Source organism: Fringilla coelebs (genome assembly GCF_963513975.1).
Source record: "Fringilla coelebs genome assembly, chromosome: 3".
NCBI lineage: Eukaryota > Metazoa > Chordata > Aves > Passeriformes > Fringillidae > Fringilla > Fringilla coelebs.
Window position 1 is genome coordinate 52,447,855 of NC_140030.1, and position 25,710 is coordinate 52,473,564.

At 43.2% G+C, this 25,710-nt stretch overlaps 1 protein-coding gene across 1 annotated transcript in view; it reads left to right on the forward strand.

Annotated features, from left to right (window-relative positions):
- The first annotated feature begins 17,511 nt into the window (after nucleotides 1-17,511).
- RNF217 (ring finger protein 217) overlaps nucleotides 17,512-25,710 on the forward strand; it is a 64,257-nt gene continuing 56,058 nt past the window's right edge. Inside the window, exon 1 of the mRNA XM_084203349.1 lies at nucleotides 17,512-18,399. Coding sequence (XP_084059475.1) covers nucleotides 17,764-18,399 — 636 coding nt within the window. The 5' untranslated portion in view covers nucleotides 17,512-17,763. The remainder of the gene's footprint in view (nucleotides 18,400-25,710) is intronic.

Here is a 25,710-nt window from a genome sequence, read left to right on the forward strand (position 1 = left end):
ACCTTGATTACTGGGGGGAAAAACCCCATGGGGCACCTGTCTGTCCACCTACTGAGGTGCTCTGCACACTCTCTAGGTTTAAGGAGACGTAGAAAGCCCAGGTCTGTTGAAGGATCCATAAAGCAACACAGCCGGACCAGCACTCGCACTGCTCACACATGTTCTGAGCTGCTGACACTCTCAGTGCACCCAGCAGAGTCCCAGCTCTCTGCCACATGCAGCTGCAGGAGGATAGCTGTGCAAAGATGCCCTGCTGAGCCAACATGCTCTTCTCACCAGGGACAGGCTATGGCCAGAATCAAAATGTGCCTGCCCCCCCCACTCTGGCAGTGACCTTCCTGGATAGCGTGGTTGCAATGGCTGGACTCTCCCGTGGCTTCTTGCCTCACACTTACAGCATCTCCCCTCCATTCTCCATCCAGAGCTCTTCTCTATTACTGGTGATTATCAGCTGACAAAATCTCTCGGGCAGCCAGTTTTAGCAGAACTGGAAAAGCTCTAGATAATAACATCATGCCTCACTGGCTGGCATCCCACAAGTGAGTGTGTCTGATTCTAATCTTGCTCCCAGGCAGCTCCTTGTTTTCCTTTCCTTCCCACCCCCAGTCTGAAAGAAAACAAAAGTCATTGAAACTTATTCTAGGCCAGCTGGTCACTGTAAACAGACCCCAGCTCTGCTCATAGTCCAGATGCATGAATACTTACACATGGACAAGCCTAACCTCCTTGTATTTTCTCTGGATAGAAAATACTGTGTTCTATCTGCCCCACTGCTCCACTCTACTGCAACCAGGGATAAGTGCCACCTACTACCAAATGCTCTCTCCTCATCCTCAGCACTTTCCTCTTCCTCCGTTGGACTTTGGCACAGATCCTAGTCATGATAAAGTCCTCCTTTTCTGGGCCAACCACTGGACTGGAGAAGGGAGTCCTCTCAAGAAGTCTTCCGAAGTGCAAGGACGTAAAGAAGATACATAGAGAATATGGGGGTTGCAGGGGAGCATTTGGAATATGCTCAGTTGGAAGGGACCTATCAGGATCATCAAGTCCAACTCCTGGTCCTGCACAGGACACCCCAAGAACCATACCATATGCTTGAGATCATTGTTCATGCACTTCTTGAATTCTGTCAGACTTAGTGCTGTGATTTCCCTGGAGGGTCTGTTCCAGTGCAAAACTTTTTCCTGATATCCAATCTAAGCCTCCCCTAACTCATGCCATTTCCTCAAGTCCTGTCACTGGTCATGAGAGTGAAGAGATTGGCACTTGCCCGTCTGCTTCCCCTCATGAGAAAGCTGAAGCCATAATGAGGTCACCCCTCAGTCTGCTGTTCTCCAGGCTGAACAGACAAAGTTCAGTCTTCATAAGGCTTCCCCTCAAGGCCCTTCACCATCCTCATGGCCCTCCTTTGGACACTCTCTAATAGCTTAATGTCTTTTTTATGTTGTGGCACCCAAAACTGGCCCCAGCACACGAGGTGAGGCCACCCCAGTGCAGAGCAGAGCAGGACAATCCCCTCCCTTGCCCAGCTGCAATGCTGTGCCTGATGCACCCCAGGAAAAGTTTGGCCCCTGGCTTCCAGGGCACTGCTGACTCGTGTTCAACTTGCCATCGACTGTTGAGGATTTTCTGCAGGTTGAGGAGTTTTTACAAGACAATGGCCATATTCAGCCAATGCACAACCCAGCCTGCTTGTAATAGTGGACAATGGACATGTTCACAAGCAATGGATAATGGACATATTCAGAAATGGCATCAGTATATCCTTGAGAAAGATACAAGAAGGAGTCATCAAGACTCAGCAAGTTTGTCAGCAAGCTTGAGAAAGTGAGAAAAAAGAGAAGCCATGGGTGGGCCAGAAGACCCCAGCAAGACGGGTGAAAAATTAATGATCCAATCAGCATTCTGTTTTAGACGTGTGAACAGCTAGGATTATTAACCAATCATATATTAGCTAGGGACACATGGACAGTAGAAACTTATTATAAATATAGTCCTTTTAGGGATAATATATTTGGCTTCACTTGACCATATTGGTTATGGTGTGATGTCCCTGAACCTCTGCACCCCACAATCGACCAGGACCAATAGGCCCCTTTCCATGGGGCTGCTCTGCAGCCTCTCATTCCCCAGTCTATAAACATACCCCGGGTTGCCCTGTGCACAATCCAGCACTAGCCCTTGTCAAACTTCATGCAGTTGGTGACTGTCCATCTCTAATTTGTTGGGATCTCTCCAAAAAGCCACCCTGCCCTTGAGGGGGTCAACAGCTCCTTCCAATTTCAAATTGTGTCATCAGCAAACTTACTTCGCTTTTTTTTTTTACTTCCATAACCACTGCTGAAACAGAGAGCAGAACCCTTGCCTTGGTATCCCTCTAAACACTCTGTGCAACTGAGGGTTTAAAACTCCTTCTGGAGCAGAATAAAGACACAGCAGGTTGAGGAGGTCCTTAAGGAGGCGTAAGCAGTGCTGGTTTTGTTAGCAGACCCTGTGGTGCTGCTGGAGGCAGCTGAGGGGGGCAGATGCCAAGGCAGAGCTCACCCACACCTTGGGGTGGCTGGGTGAGTTGGAGCAGAGGATCGCACTGTCCCTGCAGCTGAATGAGGCTTCTTTGGGGGCCCAACCCCATAAACAGTGCTAAGCCTAAGGCCTGCTCTATTTTCTTGTGAAATTACCTGCTTCAGGCTATTCAAGAGTTACTCAGGAGCTCTTTTGTCAAAAGCAGCTGCTATGACTTCTGCACGGCTCTGGGGCACAGAGCCTGCAGGGAGGCTCCTCTCTGCAGCACTGGGGACATCTTCACCTCAGCCTCTGTGGGAGAAAAGAAAAAGTTCATCTTGGGAACTGAGTAACAACAACAGGGAGAGAGTGAGTGGCTGTGTAGTGCTTAGTTGCTGGCTGGGGTTAAACCAGGCAGTCTCTTATCAGAAATAGTGCACAGCATTTGTCCCCTGACAGGCTTCTTGAGAAGAGGACTTGTGCTCAGAATCCCAGCCATCCTATGCTTACCCTCCCCATAAACCCAAGGGAGGTGTTCACTGCCATGTTCCTGGCTCTGGTCAGTTCTGCTGGCCCAGGAAATTACATACTTTTAGGTGTGGTACAAGGGGGTCTCACTGGGAAACAAGAGAAGGACACCACGGTTCTCTGATCCTGGTTTTGATGGGGACAGCTTGGCATGCAAAGCAAGCACTCACCATGTGGGAGCACAAACAAGTCCTGAGAAAAATCCTGAGACCCCAAGTTGCTTCTACCAGTGCCACGACAAGCGGGTACTGAGAGAGGACAAGCAGAGCCAGTTCTGTAAGTGGCACACTCAGGTATGGGCTGCTTTCAGTGCAGACAAGTGTCTCCTGGTGCCAACAGGGATATTTTTAACCAGGTAGCCACAACAGCACTGCGATTCCAACTGGATGTTTTAAGGCAGCATAACGATTGTAGGACAGACATGGATGCTTGTGCCCAGACAGACATGTGACATGGATTACTCCATTTGCCTAAATTCATTAAACAATTTGGGATTTATTGAGAGTGATTACATTCAAAGTCTTGGCAAAACTTTGAATTACAAAGCTATTTTTTATTAATTTTTAAATAAAATGGTAGCATAGCTTAGCAAAAATTATCTGGGGCATTGGAACTAGTGTTGTTCAGATATTTGTACTACTGGTACAAATTGAAACATGGCATAACTACCTCTTGGACTCAATTGATAAGTTAAGCTCTTTCAAATGCTTAAGTAATATAATAAAGAACTGTACTATTATATCTCTTCCTTTCCAGGTTTTAAGACAACAAATCAGGACATATCTACTGGCTAGCAAAGAAAAATGAAATTAAACTATGTTCTTTCCTTCCTTTCTTTCCTTCCAGTGATGTAGCAATAAATTAAAAAATAATTTAAAAGACACACTAGTTATTTGGTAAATAAAAACTTAGGCAAACATTCTTATCTGATAGATAGCAAGAAAGAAATAATTTCTCTATTGTTCTGCAGAGTAGATAAAATCCATTTACCCATGTTTCTCCTTGACAACCCCATGGGTCTCCATCTTGGCCTTATATTCAAAATATATTCAGGCATATTTACTATCAACCTTTTTTTTTTTCTTATTCTATGGGTAGAACTACACCATTCCTGAGTTAAAGATCTTCACTGAATTTCACAGGGAATGGAAAAACTGACAGAATACACAGATTATTCACTGCTAAGTCTCTTCCAAATAATTTTGCAAGTGTTCAACAATTCTGTCATCAAATGAACACAGAAGACAAATGTTTTGAAGTATCAGTCACTCGGGGCTCCACTGATGTTAACATTTCTGGAAAGTCATTTGGCTAGCTCTGTTAAACTGGTTGTCTTCTTTGTCCCTGAATGGAGCTTCTCCTTTAAATAAAACAGTAAACAATAATCATCATTACAGTTCTGTATAAAATCTTCTAAAATGAAATATTAAGGTTTTACTCTCTTGTATACTTTTGGGGATGTTTTGCTGGATGTACAAAGTGGGAAATTCCCCAGAGGGCAGAAAACATATCAGGGCTAAAGGAATCCTGAGGATAAAGGACTGAAAATCATCCACCTAACTTCATTGTAAAATGCACTTAAAAAATGGAAACCACCCCCTCTTTCCAGATCTGTAGAAACTCAGGGAAAACCCTTTTTAATTTTACCTGCAGCAGGAAAAATAAGGTGCAGTACTTATTGCCTGTGTCACATGAGCAGGAATTCAGGAGTGGGTTTACCAGGGAGGCTCGAGACCGTCCACTATACAGGCACACAGCAGAGCCTGTGGTGCCGATGGAATATCATCCATTACATAGTAGAGGGAGCTGGTAGAGCCTTGCCCTGCTTCCCCTTTAGATCCTGGCTCTCTCTGCCCCTCCCTGTACCAGGGAGGCTGGTGCCTGCCAAAAGGAATGACCTGGAGGCTGACTCTTCAAAGCAGGAAGATGGAGAAGTCCCCAGTTAAAAAAAATATCGAAGCGAATATAGAGTTGAAGAAAATGTTGAAGTTCCATTGAAAGCAAAAGGAAAGGAATGAGGAAGATTTTTAAACCCCATTAGCTTCAATAAGACTTAAATATGTGATTAAAGGTAAGTGCATACTTTTATGAATAAGAATTCTTTAATGACCCTTAAATCTACAGCTGTCTCATTGACATTATCTAGAGTGGAACCAGAAATTGTTTCTGGTAATCTGAGGCTAAATTACTTGAAAATGAAATTCTATGATGAGCAAGGCACAATGATTCATCTTAGAAATCTACAGTTCCCTTTCTTTCTGTCAGTCAACTTTAAACCTAAACCTTCACCTCACATACACAAAATTCTTACGGGTTTTTATTATTGCCCATCTTTATTATTTTATTTGTAGTTTCTATTTTCTTCTTAAAACTAGACAGGAGCTATCTAACAACTATGCTTCCCCAGATCAAGACTTCATAAAACCCTCTTAAAAATTGATGGCCTCATAAAGTAGCAGTCAAACATGCTGAAGCTGCATTTGAGCAAATCTGTACAAGAAATCCTACTTCCCTTTCAAACATCAGCAGCACACGCTGTCAGCTCCCATCCCACTGCAGGTAGGTGGTGTATCCTGCAGTGCCCCTTGCCCAGAGCAGGGCCAGGGCAGACACTGCTGTCCCACAGCACTGCTGAGCCAGCTGAGGGCCACATGTGGGGCAGGTGCCACACAGACAAGGCGGCTGCTCAGCCCTGGTTCCGTGCCCCTGGGGCATGTGAAAAGCCTCTCCAAATCACAGGCCCAATAGCTGAGGCACTTTTGGTCTTTATGAGCAGCCCAGGTGAACTTTTTCATAGTGCCACCTTCTCATTTGTCTCAAGCCTTTTAGGGATGATCACCATTCCCTACACTCTTGTTGAAAGAAAATTGCAAGGGGGAAAACCCTGATCTTATAAAAGTTGAAACTTGATATTTCATCATTATACTGGTGTTTTATGCCCTTTAAAAATCTAAGGCAGCACTAGAACTGTATCTTTTGTCTTTTTAAATTGTCTCATCATCTCCAGGGTTCCTTCACCTTCTGAGATAGAGATCTGTTAATAAAAAATTGCAACAGGAATTTCAATTTATTGAGTGTTTTGTTGTGATTTTTTTCCCAATAAAGTAGGGAAAACCCAAAGAATATTTATACATTTAATATTTCTTGCCTTCTTCCTTGTACTCCACTTCTAAATTTTTTTACATTGCACTCTGAAGAAGAGAGGTGAAAGAGCTGGACTTCAGAATGAGAGGTCTTTATATTTTTGCTCTTCCTAATCTGAGTAGTGCAATGCTTTTATTATTTTTATGGAAAATACTGCTTTTTCTCCTAAAGTGTTAGTTATATTCTACAGCTTTCTAATCCAAGAGTTGTATACTTCTGTACTGTGGGAGTCTGACTTGGTTGTTGCCTGGCAGTGTTGTCCTAGTAGTTCTTCCCTTAAACACAAGATGTCAGGTTTTCAACCCAAATATCTCTAAGCAAGTGAAAACTGTTCTTGGCATTGGATAAATTCCAATATCACTGGAAAGAAGAAAAACACTAAAAAAAAATAAGCAATGGCTGCACAGTTACTTTAACTGGTATGACAAGACCATTTGTTCCTTGTGTATCTAAATTAGTGCCATGCTGGAGATGCCAGACTAGGAAATGATCCAGACTTGGATCTTATATTCCATATTATGAGACTGGCAAAAGGCAAAATATAGTATCATCATTTGATCTTGGTAAATTTTATTTGATCACTGAAGGCCTACTCTTCTATGTCCTTCTGAAAGACAGGAGACAGACCAAAATAAGAATTATGGGGTAGGAATAAAACATTAAAGTCTTCCTGTTTAGAAAATCTCCTCTTTGAAATCAGATATTTTTTAAAATAGTCTATGGTCTGTTGAACAAAAGTAGCAGTCGTTCTAGGCATGAAGCAGGGAACATCTGGGTCCAGATCCAAATGTTCCCAAAGCTTTTTTTTTTTAAGTTCCATTAAAGCTTTTAATGGACAGTACTGTGGATCAAAACTAATGCTACCACAGGAAAGTGTTTTTGTTCTTAATCTCTGATCAGATCCAGCACACACACAGGACGTGGCTGCCAGCTAAAGGTATGGTCAGCCCTTGAAGGAGCATGTTCCTGGTCTGAAATGGCAGAATGACACTCACATCCATCATGCTCTCTTAACAATCACTCTTTAGCCTTTAGTGCCTCATGCATCTAATAAAATTGCTTTTTTGCATATGCTCCATGCTAATTTTACACCAGGTTCTACATTCATAAAAGGTTAATTTTCTAGTCAGTTGATGCATTTCACTGTTGTTTTGATTGCAGGTCTCAAAGTCAGTATGAAATGGAATTCAGCTTTGGTGAAGTTAGCCTAGGTGAAGGAAAGTTCTCACACCAAGTTTTCTTATATTGTTTATAATATAATCCAGAAAATACTAACTCTAGAACTCCATATGTAATAAATGCATTTTAAAATAAAAACCCTTAATGTAAAAACCCTTGATTTCCTCTAGGATACAGCTAAAGCTGTTTGAATGCTTCAGGATTTGAAACTGCAATATCCTCCTGTACATAGTGAAGCCTTTTTTCCCCTAACCCAGAAGAGACCAGAATTAAAGGACTTACAGTGGTCCCTTACTTTGAGCAGAGCTTTAGAGACAATTAGTGGAGGAACAATAAAAATTCAATTACTAAAAGCAAAATCTGCAAAGCAATAATCCATAGCAGATAACACCAAAATCACTTAACATATGGCAAGATATCAGGGAGGAGAATAATGTCCTGGAAACATCCATGTACAAAAATGGAGGAAGCAAACTGAGAAAACAGAGATCTGTGCTGATAAAGTCACAGAAGTGGCTTTTCAGGAAGTAAACCTGTAGAGGAGTGGAGGCAGGACGTAAAAAAAAAAAAAAAAAAAAACCAAAAAACTTAAAAAAAAAAAAAAAAAAAAACAAAAAAAAACCAAACCACCAGAAAAAACCCAAAACCAAAACAAACCAAAAAAACCTGGCAACCTACTTGTTTCCCCTCCTGAATTCTCTGCAACAGGATTTCCTCATCACATCATGTGGAGCCATGTAAATATGCCCCCTTTGGCTACGTGACAGGAATCATTTCCTCCACCCTGCTTGCAGGGAAGGAAAGCAAAAAAGAAAGGTCAGGATCTTGGGGATTTGTATTAGCAGAAAGCACTTAGTCAGGAAAAGGATAAAGATTACAGGGGAAGTAGTGCAATTCATCTGTAATCCTTTTCTGTTGCACACGCTTTATATATTAATAATAAAAAATATGTGGAAAAAATTAGGCTTTACTAATCTGCACTTTCAATTCTTCATTGGTATTTTATGAAGGTATAAAGATTTCAAAATGTCCTAGAAGAAACTCATCAGCTGAAATTTTACTAGCATCCACAAATGTGAAAGCAAACATTTTTCCCTGGTATAACTCTCCGGGAAAAAAGATTGTACTGCAAGTGAAGTTATTAACAAGGAAAAAGCTTCCTTCATTGTTTGTTTGCAGGAATTGTTGTGTTTGTTCCCAGTCAGCCTTCTGTGTGTTCCAGTGCTCCAGCAGGACTGGGACCCTAACTCATGCTTAACACATCTGCACAGAAAAAGCCCAGACTCCTGCAGCAGCACTATGCCTAAACACTCAGGTGACAATACACAGCTGCTTTTACCAGCTCTGATCAATGTGCAGGAGTTTTGCTATTAACAAACAGATTCATAAAAATTAATAAAAAGGACTTTTCTAGTAGATTTTAGTCTCATTTTCTACTTATTCAGTATATGCAGAGTACAGTTAATATATCTTTGATGGAAAGATAATTTCTAGAAAAGCATCTATTCTTGAAGACTTTAGGCACTATAAAGTCTGTTACAAACTAGATTTGTATGTTGAAACAGTAGTTTATTTTTAATTATATTAAGACCTTTTATTGAAACAAGACTAACACAGTCAAGTCAAACTCCTTTGTAAAACTGTGATTTTATTTACTGTTACTCACTAGCTTTTAGTCATGCTATATATTTTCTCTCTGCTTATGAAATAATTGAGCAATGCCAGGACTCACACAAATCCCCATTGAACTCTACTGGAAACAGCCCCACCTGATGATCTTTCCCTACTGATAGTTACTTCTTGAGTTAATTTACCACTTTTTTCATCTATATTTTACATTTATACTACTTCTGTTGCAATTTAATGTGCTTTAAACAATAATATTACTCAACATTAAGATAAATGCTTTACCCATTTTTCAATATGTGCATTCTTAGCCAATTTTAGACCAATTTATTGTACTGTTGATGTGACTAAAGAAACTAAAACAATATCTAGAAGTACATTATGTTAACATACACTGCTAACTGATTTATTTAAATAAACACATCTTGTTTTGGACATTTTTTCATTGGCATTGGTGCAAGCTCAACCAGTTTACCTTGACTACTTCTGAATTGCACCCTTTTAATTTCACTGATCTAAAACCATGCTGTTAGTGCTATGCTCAGATCAATTCTTAGCTGAAAAAAATATTCCATTTACTTTATAGCTGCATCCCAAAGGAACAACAGATAAATGTTTTTACTGAAAAATAAGAAGGAGTCAATAGATGCACTTCATTAGTATCCACATTATAAAGCAAGCCTACAACTGTTTCACATATTATTACTTAACCAGTAGACTTCTAGCATTAGACTTTTTCACATGCCAAAAAGTTTCTAGGCAAAAAAAACCCAAACTTTAAAGACAAATCTGATTGCAACTAATCAGTCGTCCTCCTCTTTATTTTTAGGCTCTCTCTTATAAGCAGATCAAATCACTCCAAGTAGCCGGTGAGATCACGCTACATCAAGCAATCATAAGTAGCCAGATACCTCCTGATCTAATTAATAGAAAGAGCACTGTTGCAATTCTATTTACTATTTCTTTATAAAACCTGCCAGTGTTCATATGAAAGTGAAACTTATGACTGGCACTGAAGAACATGATGGTGAGAGTTTTCTCCACTAATCTGCTTCAAGTTTGTCTGAGGTTTAAAGTGAAATCTACGCTTTTTATCTTAGCGCTCTGCAGCTGCATCAAATAAGTTCGGCTTGGTTCTTGTCCTCACAAACTCATGTAACAAGAGCCCATCACAGCAGCTGATTTCCCAGCAGACAGCCACGTGAGTGGCTCCTTGGGAAGACTCCTGTGATAGCTTGGCATTTCTGACTTTTAATGTTGCTGATAAGCATACCAGAACCACAAAACAAAGTGCAAGGCTTTCACCGCAGCTTTGGCTTGCCAGCAGTCTCAGATTTCACTCTGACAATATAAGGATTTTGTTTTCTGCCCAGACAGTATCTTCAAATGTTACATTTTTTTCCCCCAAGTCAGGCTTCCCTAGGATAAGAAATTTACTGATGCCCTTTTATTACACAGGGATTGTTCTGACATTTCCATCCAGGACTTAATCTGTAAACCACACAGCTGACCTTGTTGTTAGGGCATGATGTACCAACGTTGTGTCTAAAATGGCTACTAAGAAACAGCTTCGGAAGGGAGAGTACAAACCATTTTTCACTTATATTCATCCGGTTTCTAGCTGAACTTTTCTTTCAAAACAGCTTTCCATTGCAGCCCGTAGATTGTTCTAGCTAGCCAGCACTTTCTAATAGTATCATTGGGGCCTGTTTTAAAACCAGACATGTTAGATAAGAGAATATAGGAAAAGACTTCTAGGAACAGTTTTTTCAACGTTGCTGAGTACTATGTGCAAAAAGATTCATGAAGTTGTGTATAGACTCATTACTCATGCATGTACAAGAGTGGGGTCTTCAGCTGTATACAGCAATTCCTAAGGTAAAATACATGACTTTTACCAACAACTTTTTCAATGTATGCAATGAAGGCTTTAAGAATCAACCTTTCAATTAAAGTGTGGACAAGCCAAGAATGCTCCATAAAAACAAACAGTCCACAGAAAAAATATTGAAATTACTTTTCAAGGAAATAATTTAACTGATTTCCTGTTAATTGCTGTGTCTGAGCAGCAATTCAGAAAAGACATGGCTCCTGACATTATGGCTCCTGACGTTGTGTCACACGCTGGATCTGTGTAGCAGCAAGTTGAGTATTCAGTTTTGTTAAGGCAATTTGCTGTCTTGCCTGTTTCCATTTTTGATGCTTCTCAATCCCCACTGCAGTCAAGCTATCTATAGAATAATCAATTGAGCGTATAATCAATATATCACCACTTTAATTTTGCAGAGTCATAATTCAGACTCCTATTTTCCATCTAGCTGAGAAGATTTTCTTATCATGGCACCTCCACAGTGAAGCCAGCTTTACAGGCTGGAAAGCCCAGAGACTTGCAAATTAGGGACAAAATCATAAAATAAATCTATATTTTGACCTGTGATGTTATGAAACCAGCATCATCTCGCTCTGCAGAATGACTTACTGAGTGTAATCAGACATTACTTCTTGTGGCAGTAACAAAAATGAATTTGTGGAGAGAAATTACAGTATTTCAATCCTGCTAGTGAATTAGGTTTTATTCTGGCCTTTCTTTCCTTGGTGTAATTGTCATGCATACCCTACTAAATACCTGTTTTGGTATACTGGATAAAATCCCACTGGAAATCTGGACACATGATCTGAGTAAGGGAAAAATGTCGAGATCCCTGCATTCTTACACAAGGAGAGCATGAGGCTGAAAGTGGGTTAAGTTCCTGGTGTTAGCTAATGCAAATAAAACCTCACAGCACACACAGTGCTATTCAGTAATGACTACAGCCCAGCAGAAATATCCTTGTGAATGCGGTGTTGCACAGTCAAATGAGTTAAATTTAGAAAGAAGTATCTGAACATATGTAATTTTACTTTTAACTATAAAATGTGCTATTAATGAGCTGATTTCACGTGGCACTCTGGATGAGGAAATGACTGTGTTTTGTCTGTGATACAGTAGTAGTGCCTCGAGCATCAGCCAAGACCAGGGGATTCACTGGGTCACGCAGTGCTGCAGCTGCCAACGCTCCTTGTCACACACAGCTTGCAGTCTAAATAATGGAGACAGGCAAAGGGTAAAAGGGGAAACAGAGATATAGGAGTATCTCATCCAAGGTCACACGACTGGTCAGCAACAGAGCAGAGATTAGAAAAGGGGCCCCCCAGGTCCCCACCCCCAGTGCCCTCACCACAAGACCTCACTGCCATCCCTGCCTGGCTGGCGAAAGCAGCTCCACTTGTTACAGCAGCTTCCTGTGCAGACGTGGTGAGTCTCCATGGAGTCACAGAGCGTGTAATGGGAGTCTCTGCTGATAACAGTGGGGGTTGTTGAATTACAGAGATGAACTTAAGGAAGTATTCAAAAGCATTCTGAAATTTGGCTTTAAGAAGCAAAGCAGCATAATTTAAAAATAGCTAATTTGAATAGCTCTATGTATCTCCAATGTCTGATCACGTTAATTACTTAATTTCACTTCTTTTTCCTGAAATCCTTTTAAATTATTTGCATTGCAAAAAAAAACCCTCTAGTACAAAATGAGAAAAGCACAATTTGATAATCCAGTAATAAGGGTAGACAATTGTTTTAACAAATGTTCAACTGCTTTTCAGGCCTGAAGCTAAGAAGGAAAAGATAGCAATTTGCACAACAGAGAATGACTCACAATATTTTCAAAAACGTAGCTGCTAAGTCTTTATTTTACAAAACATTCTATTTGTGTTTTATTCTGCATAGTTAATCAAAGCAATAATAGCTATAAAATATACTTGGCCTTCAGCAGAATTTACTCTCACTGTGGTGTTGTCAGGTAATCCTGTGGCCAACTATTACTACAAAAATAAATTCAAAGAAATGCTAATAAAAAGAATGCAGTGATGAAGGATTCTTTCTTTGGGAAAGTCTTAAAATGCTGATGTAATTTAGCATGGTCTCATGGCTGTACTGCTGCTGATGGTGGTAAATAACTCCTGCTTCCCCAAAATGACTGCATTGCACCCAGGCTGTGCATCGAGGCACTTCATTCCAGATTAATGCTGATAAATGATCTGGGCGTTGCCTGTTGTTAAGGAAAAAACCAGTGATTGTGGGGTACATGGAGTGTTGCTTGAGTCCAGTGCACCTCTGGGACTAACAGTGAAAAAGTTCACCTGGGGATGCAAGCCATGGTCATGAGTTTCCTAGCTCAGTTCCTCAGTTTTAACCTCAAGAATTTGAAAATATATACTCCTGTTCTATGAAAAGTAAGTTTCTTGCTTTACTCAAGTGGTTCTTTGCATTTGTTGAAGATGAAAGTGATTCCTAATTTAAGAACACAGGTAACATAACGGATATAATGTGGTCAGAAAATCTTGGAAGAATAAAAGATTTGAGTGATGAAGAGAGGGAAGTAATTTCCATCAGCTAAAGTTTCTGGTTGATCTAGCCTTCAGTGGGAAACTGGATTCAGCAATATCCAGAACACAAAGGCAGGCATGAGTCTCTCTACAAAGCTGTAGGCTAAATACAGATCTTTGTGACAATTTTAGGAAGTGATGTGATAGGAAAAAGGATAAACATACTAAAAATTAGTGATGCAGGCAGAAAAACAAGAAAATAAAAACAGTGTTGCAAGTGTAAAAAAGGAGTTTGAAGAAGTGTGTAGAATTAATAATTCCAAAACAAGAGCAGAAATTAAGGTTCTAAGTGCCCTTTAAAATACAACTTGAGACATTAATAAGATCTGTTTGGAAAGATCCATAAATTCTAGAAAAGCATTTTCTCTCCTTAGCCCAGATGTGGGCAGTAAATATCATAGGTAGTACAAAGGGGTTTGATCTGTTTAAGCAATGTGTAAGATACACAGTTATGTTTTGAAGGTTGTTTCCATAGTGCTAGATAAAAATAATGGCACAGACTGTTTTCCAAATAAATACTGTAACAATTAAACTAGGCACACAGTCATTCTTCCTGATCTAATTAGGATGCTCATAAGAAATTATTCTAGTGCATGCCTTTTTCTAACCTACACTTTCTGTAAAATATATGTGAATCTTCCACCTCACAAGATGAACAGGAGCCCAAGAATCCCCCTCCAAAAATAAGTTCTGCACCCAGTGACTCAGTACCATACTGCCAGTTACTTACTTACTACATAGAAAAAGAAGGCTTCACATTTCCTCAGAGGCTATCAGCATAAGCCCAGAAGAATGAATGTTAATTACCTATCCTAAAAACATTAATTATTTTTAGTAAAAGTAATTTTCAAGAAGTCTCAGGAATCACAGCCCTTGGAAATGAAATCCTTCTTTCACATTTAAGTATACACACAGATAGATATATGGCACAAACAGCTCAAACTGCTTTAGCTCTGTTGAATTGCTGAAAGTATCTAATCAGTTTTGTAATTCTTTATAGAACTGCTTTTGTGACTGTGTGTAGCAATGAGTTCTGCAGTTTGCCTATATGCTGCATAGCCCAGTACTTTCTATTGCTGAAATTTTACATAAGCTTGTGCTCTTTGATTAAAGGAAAAAAGGAAGGTAGGAAAGAAAGAGAGAAAATAAAGAGAAAACAAGGGTGGAGATTCTCAGGCATTACTCTGGAAAATTTTACAAATTTGGAAAAATGCAATTAATTGATGGAAGAGCCATCACAACCTCTTTGTTCAGTGTGAATAGTTAATAACAATAATAACAAAAAAGCCAAAGCAATCCCAAATTTGGGCATTACTAGAACCCTGGTTCTAAGCTGTGGAACTTTAAAATCAGGCACGAGTAAAAGGACCAGCCATAAACATACCTATTCAAACCAAACCTTTCAATTTTATTCAACAGAGAAGAAAAGTATTATGGAATTTGCTATGTTTCCAAAGATAAGCAAATCTAGGTTCTGGTGGACAACACTGGATAGAGCTTTCCAAAACCAGGGATGTCTCACAAATAATTAATGCCCTGCCAGCTGCTTCTTCATACTTCATTTGCAGAGTTCAAATGTGTGAATCTCTGTGGAGTTTGACTTGGCAGTACATCACAGGGAGAAAAGTGATTTTTTGAGCAACTAGGCTCAGTTCTTCACAACTGTGCTCAAACATAATGAAGTTCTTGTGAACCAAACAGTTTGGTGATAAAAAGGTTTATCTCTGTAGGAAAATTTATTTTAATCTGTTATCTTATGCAAATCCAGCAGTGCTGCTATCTTTCTAATATCTTCCATAAGGCTAGGCATGCTCTATAGGGAGTGTAAAATGTGTGGATCTAAAATTAGATTCTAAACCAAGAAAGTTTTAGCAACAGACTCATCCTGGATGCAAATCTGACTTGTGGTTTCTCAAAACCTGGGCAACAGGCAGCCTAAGACACATCAGGCAGCCTGTCAGCAGCAGTGCAGCCTCTTTGGGATCCACGCATTCATCCCTGTATCGACTCGTGCCCCGTGCACCCAGGCACCCACCAGCAGTGCAACAGAACCAGCACCTCTCACCAGCTCTCTTGCAGAACAAGCAAGGGCCATGCAACACAAAATCCTATTTTGTCAGATTGTTGGGGGCTGGTGGGAGGCTGGGGTGGTCTTTTTGTGAAAATTCTCCCTTAATGGCATTCAAATATGAGCCCATGTAAAGGCACAGCGGGAAAGGCCATCAGTACATACTAGGCAGGTCACGTTATGTTTACCTCAAGCCTGTATTTTTTTCTTTCTACTACTGTATAATTTCATACTTTTTCAATACACCTGAGAGAATATGTACAGAATATGGAACAGACTTGTTGCAAAGACTTGGTTGATATGTTTATCAAAGAGTGGGAGAGTCCCCTTGGGAGCTGCTCACCAGACAAGGCCAGGGCAAATCTCACAATCCCGAACAGAATGGAGGACCCTGGGAACAGCTGGGCTGGCACATCTGCTCACTCTTCACAGCCAGGACCAGCAGGACCCATGGCTGGGCACAGGCCACTGAACTACCCATCCTTAGACCATCAGCTAGTAGGGCACAGGCAATTCTGTAACTCCTATTTGCTTCATGCTTCCCCTCAGCTAAGTATGGTTAACATTGCCATCCTGAATTCCTCAAGGACCCTGTTCCCCTGCTGTGCTTTAGCACACACATTTCCAAAATAACAGTGGAGCAATATTCTGGCTCTTGCAATGATGCTATCTTTCTAGTTTTCACTTGAAGTTCCAAGTTCTTAAGTGGTAGGCCTGTAGGAAATTCTCATGTTTATTCAATATTAGAAGCTCTACACTGAGTATTTTCAAAGTAAGCTTTGGGATCATAATCCCTAAAGGCTCAACTAAGAAAAGTTACACATATTGTTTAAAAGAAATAATTCCCCTACATTGTTTTCCTGGAAGGGTAACTATAGTCTGACATTGCACAAATTCATACCCACTGCTTTCACGTCTAATCGGGTCTGCAAGAAACACAGCATTTTCAAGGCAAAGAGCCCCCCCAAGACAGCAGCTGTTGCCAGTTGCTACACAGAGCCTGCAATACCTCCATTGTCAGCCTTTCACAGCCACCCTGTGCGGCTTTCTGGGAGGCCAGAGCGCACATGTACTTCAGTGCCACACAGGAACCAAAAGCGTGTCCTCAATGCCCTGCACTCTGGGGCACTGCAGCTGAGCAGCTGCACTGCTGAGCTCAAACACAGAGCCAGGGAAATGCACGGAGCTGCTCCCTGCATGAGCCTGAGATCATGAGCTCACTGGGGTTGAGGGTGCAACATGCAGACAGCCATGATGTCCCTGTCTGTCATCTCCTCACTTGCAGATCTCCTCCTCTCACTCTAGTTAAGCCGAACACCATGTCCTCTCAAGCAGAGCATCTAATTGACCTCTGAGGAACACAAAGTTTGGGATGGAAACTGCACAATCCATGTTAAGGTACTCAGTTGCTGCAGCATCAGTTCCATGACATCTTCCCTATGTGATGATGTAAATGATGACATCAAGGCTTGGAGATAACATCTTCAAGCAGAAGCACTGGCATACTGACCAACTCTGGAGCAGAATGTCCACACATCCCCCTAATCCCCATCAGTACTCGAAGAAGCAAATACTGTTTTGGACCTGTGAGGATACTCCTGTTGCTAACAGTTTCAATTATTTTTATAAATGTGACTCTATTGCCTTGATGATAGTTCGTGGCTCTCACATGGAGTCGATGATGCTCGCCACAATTTTTTTCCTTCGGGGCTGATTTTTAATCGGACGCTCAGCATTTACTCAGAGGACATTACTTTGTGGCCGGGCCGCAGGTACGGCACACGTCGGAGGGAACCTGGGGCCCAGGACAACGCCTCGCGGTGCCGATGCCGGGCGCTGCCGTGCGGGCAGCCACGCAGTGTTTACGGCTGAATGAGGGGCGCAGCCGAGGAGCTGCGTCAGCGCGGGCGGGGGCGGGCCGGGGCGGGGGAGGCGGGCGCGCCCGGCGGGGCGGCCGCCGCGGGCGGGGGGCGGTGACGCGCGGGGCGGGCCGGGGCGGCTGCGGGGCGCGGCCGGGCGCGCTGCCCCGCGGCACCAGGGGAGGCTGCCCGCGTCCTCCCCGGCATGGGGGTCGGGCTGGGGCCGGCACCCCGCGGGCGGCGCTGACCGGAGCGGCGCCCGCCGCTGCCGCCGCTCCCTCCGCCGTGCCCGCAGCCCCTCGGCGGGGAGACCGGGCGGCGGCGGCCAGCTCCCGCAGGCGGGCAGCGCGGGGTTCGGCGCAGCGGGGCTCGGGACCCGGAAGCAGAAGCGGGGCCGGGAGGCGGCTGGATGGGAAGGAGCGGCGGCGGGCGGCGATGGGGGAGCAGCAGAGCTCGCTGAGCACCCCGCGGGCGGCCGCCGCGCCGCCGAGCCCGGTCGGGGACCCGCGGGAACCCGGCCCGGACGAGCCGCCTTCGCCGCGAGAGGCGGTGCCGGGCGGCGGGGCGGCCGGGCCGGGGCGAGGCGGAGAGCTGCCGCCGGCCGCCGCCGGCCCGGAGCGGCGAGGAGCCGAAGAGGAGGCGGAGGCGGCGGCCGGGCCGGAGCAGCCGCCGGGCTCGGGGGAGCCGGCGGCCCCGGCGGAGGAGGGGCCGGAGGGAGGCAGCGGCCGCCGCCGCCCCCCCCGGCGGCACGTGTACTGCACCGTCTACTGCGTGGAGAATGACCGGCCGGTGGCGGCCCCCGGCTCCCCCCGCGGCGGCCCGGGCGTGGGGCAGCCCCCCGCGAGGCGCGGGGTGGTGTCGGGCGACGACCCGCTGTCGTCCGGCGGTAGCATCGAGGTGGTGGACTTGTACCTGCTGCCCGAACCCTTCTCCGGGCTGATCTCGGGCGAGTTCGGGCCGCTGCTGGTGCTGAGCTGTCGCGTGTGCCTGGAGGAGAAGCCCATCAAGCCCCTGTCCTGCTGCAAGAAGGCGGTGTGCGAGGAGTGCCTCCGGCGGTACCTCAGCTCCCAGGTACTTCCCAGCGGGCGCAGCCGGGGTGTGCCGGGGGGCTGTGGCAGCAGCATGCTCGGGCAGCCCGGCGAGCGGGGCTGGGCCGAGAGGTGCGGAGGGAGAGCGAGCCTTTCCCGTCCCCTACGGAACGCGTTCGGCCGCCACCTGCGTGCGAGCTGCGGATTCAGTGACCTCCCGTTCCCGAAGCGCTGGTCGGCGCGTTCGTATGCGGCTGGCCGCTAACGCGTTTTTAGGGTCTTGCCCTCTTTATAAGAATTTTCGCTTTGAAATCTCAAACTCTTGCTGTTACCTGACCGGCGGCACCAGTTTTCTTTTAAGAGGCAGCCAAGGAGTCATAAGGAGCGGAGTTTGGGAGCACTGGCAGCCGCCTCCGAAGCGGCTCCTGGAGCCGGGGGTTTTCCCCGCTGCCGCTTGGTGTTCGGGCCCCTGGTGCAGCCGCTCGGCCTGCTCCTCGCAGGACACATCGCCTTTGGTGTTGCGCCAGTTATGCTAGCTTAAAATAGTGTGTGTGTGTGTGTAGCTGTTGGTGGACAATTGCAGTTAACGACAGTAAACAATAACTTCTTTGGAGAAAAAAATTTGAAAACACAACTTTTCCATCCTAGGCAGGCAACTGCTCATCCTGGCAGATAGCTGGCATATAGGGTGCTTACATGCTCATCACTGTTTTGTCAGTCAGAACTGCTGTTTCAGACTGAAATCAGCAGCTTGGTAACTAAGCTCTGTCTTCGCTAATGTTTTGTGTAGTTAGTTTAGCACCGCTGAATATTTGTGTGTTTCTGCTGCTAGTGTAGTCATACCCTAAACATGAAGAACAATGGGAGAAGTATGGTGTATGCAGGAAAAACAAAATCAACTAAACCCTTTGCTTACCACCTTGATGCTTTCATTCCGCAGCAGCTTTTAGGATGTGCCTGGTGGAAATGTGCTAGTTTGTTGGTGGAATTAATTTTTTCACCAATTTGGGGCAGTCTGTGCTCGTGTTGGGCTGTACATGTAGGATGATTACAGTTACCCCTGCAATCCATAAATAGTTGACAGGCCTCTTCTGGCCAGAGTACATTTCATTGCTTGGAAATTGCACATGAAGTGCAAGTTGCTCCTCTCTGGGCCCTGGTAGCCTATGTAGCATTTGCTGGTGCTGGTAGCATTTGTTTTGGCTAATAGTAAACTCAGTAGCATTTTTATGATCTTCTTTGGATATGTTTAGATAATAGCGAAGGGCTTTACTTGGGAGCTGATGGATTGGATGGTCAGAGTTAATGTTTTGTGTGTTTCCTGTAACGCTGAAACTCAGGAACACTTAATAAGCCTTCTTGAGACTTCATGCACAGAATGATTTGATTTGTAGATAAGTGGTAGACTGCAAACTCTCACTAAGTTTTAGATTATACTGTTAGTGCACATTTGTGCTGCTTTGATATCTGCCACTGAGGTCACATGTCAGAGTATTGACTTTCATTTAAGCTGGAAATTGACAAGTGTTGTGATGTCAGGGTGATCTTCCCCATGTCCTGCAGGTGCGTGCAGTTTACAGTGATGTAATGGAACTTGCATGATCTGGTATCTAAAGCCATATTGAAGAACTCTTCTGCCTGGTTTAGGCTGAACTCTTGGAGAAGGAAGCAGCAGCTTGGTGGCTGAAATAGCTGGCTGGCCTAGAAAGCAGGTGTATGTGCTATGGAGTGGGTTTAGCATTGGCCAGGTGTTGGATGTGTATGCAGGGATGCCCTGCGAGGAAGCCACTACTATTGCTAAGCACCTGCAAAGCTGGTCCCAGCAGCTGGTGAAAGGAAGGTATAGCCATATGGGTACTTAACTGCTGTACTTTAAAGGTGGGGCAAGGATACTGATCTTGAGGAGTGAGATTCACAGAGCACTTCTCTGGACATGTTGTTACAGATGCTTTTATGAACAGGCAGAATTTTAACTGCTTGATAAATTTGTTAGGGAAAAGTGAAACAAAATGCAACAAATAACAGTCCAATGTGTTCTTCCCTTATCTTCCTTTTTGAAAAGGACAAGAAAGTGATATTTCTTCAAGAAGAACAAGAAGTGATCTCTCTTTCCTTTGTGCTGTGGAAGGACCTTGTGAGTCATCCTGGGGAGAGGGAAAGGCATCTCCGTGTCAGTTATGTTAGAAGAATTTCTGGGAAGGATGAGTGAAAAGCCAGTATAGGTTAGAAATCAAGTTACATTTCATCTTTGTGACTTTGCATTTTTTTGTAGGAAATGAGAAAGAAAATTTATGAGAAGCTCAAAAGGTATAAATGCTGAAAAGCTATTTTTGTTTGAAAATTTTAAAAGATCTTACTTTTGGATATGATCAGCATGATTTAAGAGTGTACCTAAAACTGAAAACAAACAAAAACAATTGGGGAAAAAAAAAGGCAAGCAGCATTGTGAATAGTTTAGATCTGATTTTCTTGTCAGAGAAATAGTAATCTCTGCCCTGGCTGACTCCACATCTTTGGAGGAGTGGTCTCTCATGCTGAAAATGTGGAATATGTTGGCAGAAGTATAGCACTTAAAATAATTTGTGTAGCCTTTGATGTCTGTGTGTGTTCTCTCACTGAAGAAAGCTGTATTCTTCATGATAGCTTCATTGTGATTCCTAAAATGATGTTTAATGGAGTAGCAAAGTAAAAACTCTGTTAATGCACCCTGCTTTCTTTTATGCAAATATATAACAGCATCAGAACTTCTACCTTCAAGCCCTTTATAGATAAGGAAATCAACCAAAGTTTTAGGCATTCTTAAAAGGAATGCCAGATGAAAATACTCCGGCTGCAGAGTTGTTGCTCATCATGCTGGAAAATGAGGGTAACATCTGAAGGTCCTTGGAGGTCAAGTCCAGTCTTATCACTGGCACCTTGCTGCATAATCCCTTTCAAAGATTTAGTGGCTGGAGCAGAAGCTTAGCAGGCAAGCCTGGAATGCCCAGGCTGATCTGGAGCCCGACTTAAGGAAATATGTGATGTTACTTCTGCCTCAATTTAGCTATTCTGTCTCACATCCTAATAGTCGCAGAGCACTTGGGGCCTTTTGGGGTCTGAGTATGACCAGTTGATCTACAATTCACAAAAAAATTCTGTGACCATTTGTTTGGACTCAAAGAAATTGATGATGTGGTAATTGATGGGTATGGGTAATGGGTTGTCCTGAAAGAGGTTGTGTGGAGCTCAGGATCTGTTGTGGATCCCACAGAGTCTGAGTCAGGTTCCAGCAAGCCCTGTCCCCAGGAACTGATGCAGCCTAGAGCTGTTGTTTGTTATGCTTAATGGGTGAGGTTGAAGAGTGTGATTGTCTGAAAGGCCATGTTCTCCTTCCATAGACTCTCAGATATGTGTTGAGTGAGGCGGGGATCAAAAGTGTGGAAGAACCATTTCCCACTCAGCTGGAAGCTGTGGGTTTCTGCACTCTGTCATCCAGGATACAAACTTGGGATAGGGAAGAAAGAACCAGGACACTTAATCTCACAGGTGTAATATTACATCTGTATCTCCTTCACCTCATTCACTTCCCATCTTTCTCTTCATTAAACATGGCACCAAACCCAAATTATTTCAGAAACTGTGCATATCAGGGTTTCCTAAAAAAGTTGTTCACTGCCTAACCACTCTGAGCTGCTTGTATTTTTATGTAAGAGGGAGCATTTCACTTTTCCTATAAAATGGCTGCAAAAGTTTTATAGAAACCTCAGTGCCTGCTTTTTCTACATGCAAATAGGGAAACTTGATAATCCAGTTTTGATGCTGTGCTCATTAGTGAGGCTTTATTTTGTAAATCTTGTAACACTGTTGGAGTAGTCATTCTTACAGTAAAAGACTTTGGGTGAGTTAATTTAACACCATACTGTATTCTTCATCAGATTTTATGGTGCTTTAATTATAGGAACTCTAATGAGATTAGCAGCCATGAGTAAATCAGAAGGGATGTTTGGGGGTGGGGTGGGCCTGCATCTGACAGCGTTTTGTGCATGGTTAGCTTTGGTGGGACAAGAATCTTTCTTTCTTCTGAGCATGAAATGTGGAGATCATCTTCCCTCTGCTCAGGACCTCAGTCTTTCTCTCTCTGTGACCTGAGATTTTTCTTGACCCCTCTCTTTTCTGTGCATGATTTCTTCCTGAAAGAGCTGGAGAAAAAAGCTGCTGACTGTTACAGTCAGGATTTTTGTGGGGAATGTGATTATAAGGCTGCATAGTGAAGAGGAAAATTGAAGAGCAGTCTACATCACATAAAACTAGTACTGGCTTGGAGCTGGAGGGCCTTGACACCTGTGTCTCATCAGGTGTCTGATGGTATCATATAAATGATACATCTTCAAAGCTGTAGTCTGCTGATGAAAACCAGCCAGCAGAAATGTAGGCACCAAGTGCTGAATCATCTGATGGTTAATGAGCTGCTTGTGCCCTGAGTCAAACCAGAGCTCAGAAAGGCCACTGTCATTCAGTGCAGAAGCAGCTCTGTGTTTGCAAGAGTAATTAATCTAAAACCTTGCTCTGACACCAGCTACTGAGTTGCTGGGACAGCTGCACACTGCCTGCCAGGAGGTGATGGCAGGGTGAGCGACCACCCCTCCAGCTGACATTGCAAGAATGCAGAAGTTTCCAAAGGAGGAGGAGAGGTGCAGGAGGAGAAAAGAACCTGCTGGTTTCCAGGCTTTCTAAACCAAATCAGCAGCCTCAGCCACTGTAAGCCGGCTGTGCTCCCGAGGAGAAGGCAGATAGACTTGGTCCATCAGATGTAAGCAGACTATGAGCTGCAGGAGCACCTAAACTACTCCTCTGTCATTTTCAGCAAGCAGCTTCTGAAAGTCTGTCGTGTTCTCCTGATGTGTTGTCTACACTACCAGTGTAAAATGCTGCTGCATAGGCAGATGTCACAGTTCAGGATGCTACCCAGGTACCTCTAAGACTGTGAGAGTTAGTCTTTCAAGTTGACAAGATACATGGCAGACTTTAAGTCCATCTTGAATGCTTCTTGGTGAATCAAGTCTGTGCCAAAACTTTAATTTGGAACAGTTTACAAAATCCAGCATTACTGGAAATGCTTTGAAAATAATTTTAAAGAAAACTGTTTTTGAGCAATGTTCTTGAATGATAATACTGCCTAGTTATCCCACTGTGTGTAGGCCTAGGTACGCTGTCAGCATATGAGCACTGCACATGGTATGTTTGTTCCCTGTGCAGGCATAGCTTCAAGCTTACTCTGTGTGGCTAGCTATGACTTCCTCTTGTTTGGATAAGTCTTTGGCAGGTATAGAGCTGGAATTGTGGCTGTCATTTCTTAGCCATGCTGTTATGAAGTGAAGCAGAAGAGAGTGGCTGTTCTTACAGCTAAGAACATTTTCAGTAAAACTGGCATCTGAGATACTGAGAATAGAAAAGGTGGTGTCATGTTTGAACAGTTGCGGGAAGGGTTTTGCTGATGAAAAAAGCCTGAGTTCCTGAAGGAAGGATAAATGTCATCATGAAATTGTTGATGTTGGTACAAGTGATAAAGGTAAATAGTGGGTGCTATGGTGATACAGTGAGTTGGCTGATGTTGATAGTAAAGTTGATTGAGGTGTAAAATTTTCCTATGAATGGGAAATTGCAGTGGGAGATGGAGAACCAGTTCTGTTTTAGTTGGGGCTGAGACCTAATTATGAAAATGTGTTATTTCTATGAAGCAGAAGCCCTCCTTGTCAGCTGTCTCTCACAGCCAGTGTGTTGCACCTCGCTGGTCTGTGGGTGGTGTTGGCTTTGGGGACTGCAGACAGGCTGAGCCATCAGGAGATCTTCTGCTGCATGCCCTCCCTCCCACTGCTCCCACTAGCTGTTCACAGGAGCTACCAGGCACAGGTATGGAATCAGTCCAGGGAATGGAAAATTAAATGAGTTGAAAACCGAACTGTTGGTGTTTTGTTGCCCAAACAAAAAGAAATGAAGGAGTTAAATGAGGGTTGGGAAGGCCTACAGCTCACCTCTGCCCCATAACTGCTTCTCCACCCAGAGCAACTGTTCTTCCAACTGCTCTGGGGCCTCTTGGCCCTCCATTCCTCTTTTCTTCTTATACAAATATCTTGCTTCCTGCTGTCTAAACCAGCCAAGCTCGAGGAAAGTATGTATTTTAAATGGCCAGGATGTCAGTACATTGTCAAAATGATTAAGAGGTGTAAGGGATGTAATTTCTTTAAAAGAATTCAAACCGGAGGCTTCCCCCTGAAAAAGTACATTACTTAGCCAACCAGGTTTATCTGTCTTTCTATATGCTTTATCTGCTCATGCTTATGTTTCTCTTGCTCCTTTTTTTAAAGTGCTTTCTTGATGAATTATATTTTAAAAGTAAAAAAGTCCTTGACTATAGGATTTTGTTAGCCAAATACTACTTTTTCTATACTAGAAAAAGTGACAAATTTGCCTTGTTGTGAAAGGGCTATTTAATTTTTTAATCCCTTTTTAAGTACTTGAAAAATTTTTGGTAAGGCAAAGAAATTAATTTTACTTGGAAGTTAAAAATTAGGGTGAAAAATTCAAGACTTTACTCAGAAGAGAATTTTATGGATTTCAGTGTGGAAGGTCAGAAGTTTAACAGTAGTTAAGGCCAGATTTGGAATTAAACCTGAAGTGGTTTAGGTTCCTTGTTCAAGTCCACATTTACCTTAGATGCTGCCTCACTGTTTCGATTTGAGATTGATGTATATTTTTATTGATGGCATTGTTGAGATGTGCTGTTGCTCTCATTTACTTATTTAATTGTGAGAAAGGCTGTGCAGTTTCTGGATTAGAAGTCCATGAAAAGGTAAAGAAATTTCCAAGTCTATCACACTTCCATTTGCTTACGAGTTTGCTAAGTAGACCGCAGAGCACTCATTTTCCCCAGTGGTGTTTTTATTAAGTACAGCACAAATAATATAAGATTTTGTACTGGAAAATAGAAGGGGCAAAGTTTTATTTTCTCAAGCTTAGTCATCCTCATGCTGTTGTGTATTGTTTTCTACCACTAACATGATATGGATGGCAGCAAAGGCAGATGCCTCTCTGATTTACTTGATTTGGCTTCCTGATCCTGTAGGAATGGTGGTGTATCAGCTTGGGGGTGTGGGATGGGGATCTGAGTGACTGTCCCTTTAGCTTGTAGGAAAGGAAGTCCTATCCAAACTGTTTCAGCTGTGATGTGGCTCTGTGGGGTTGCTCACACAATACAAGGAAGGAAGAAAAGGGAGAAGAAGATTGCTGGGATGGGAAGGGCATGATGATCGTGTAGGAATTGGTTTGCTCCAGAAGGTGGACTTGCTCAGGGTAAGCTTTCATAAAACAAAAGGGA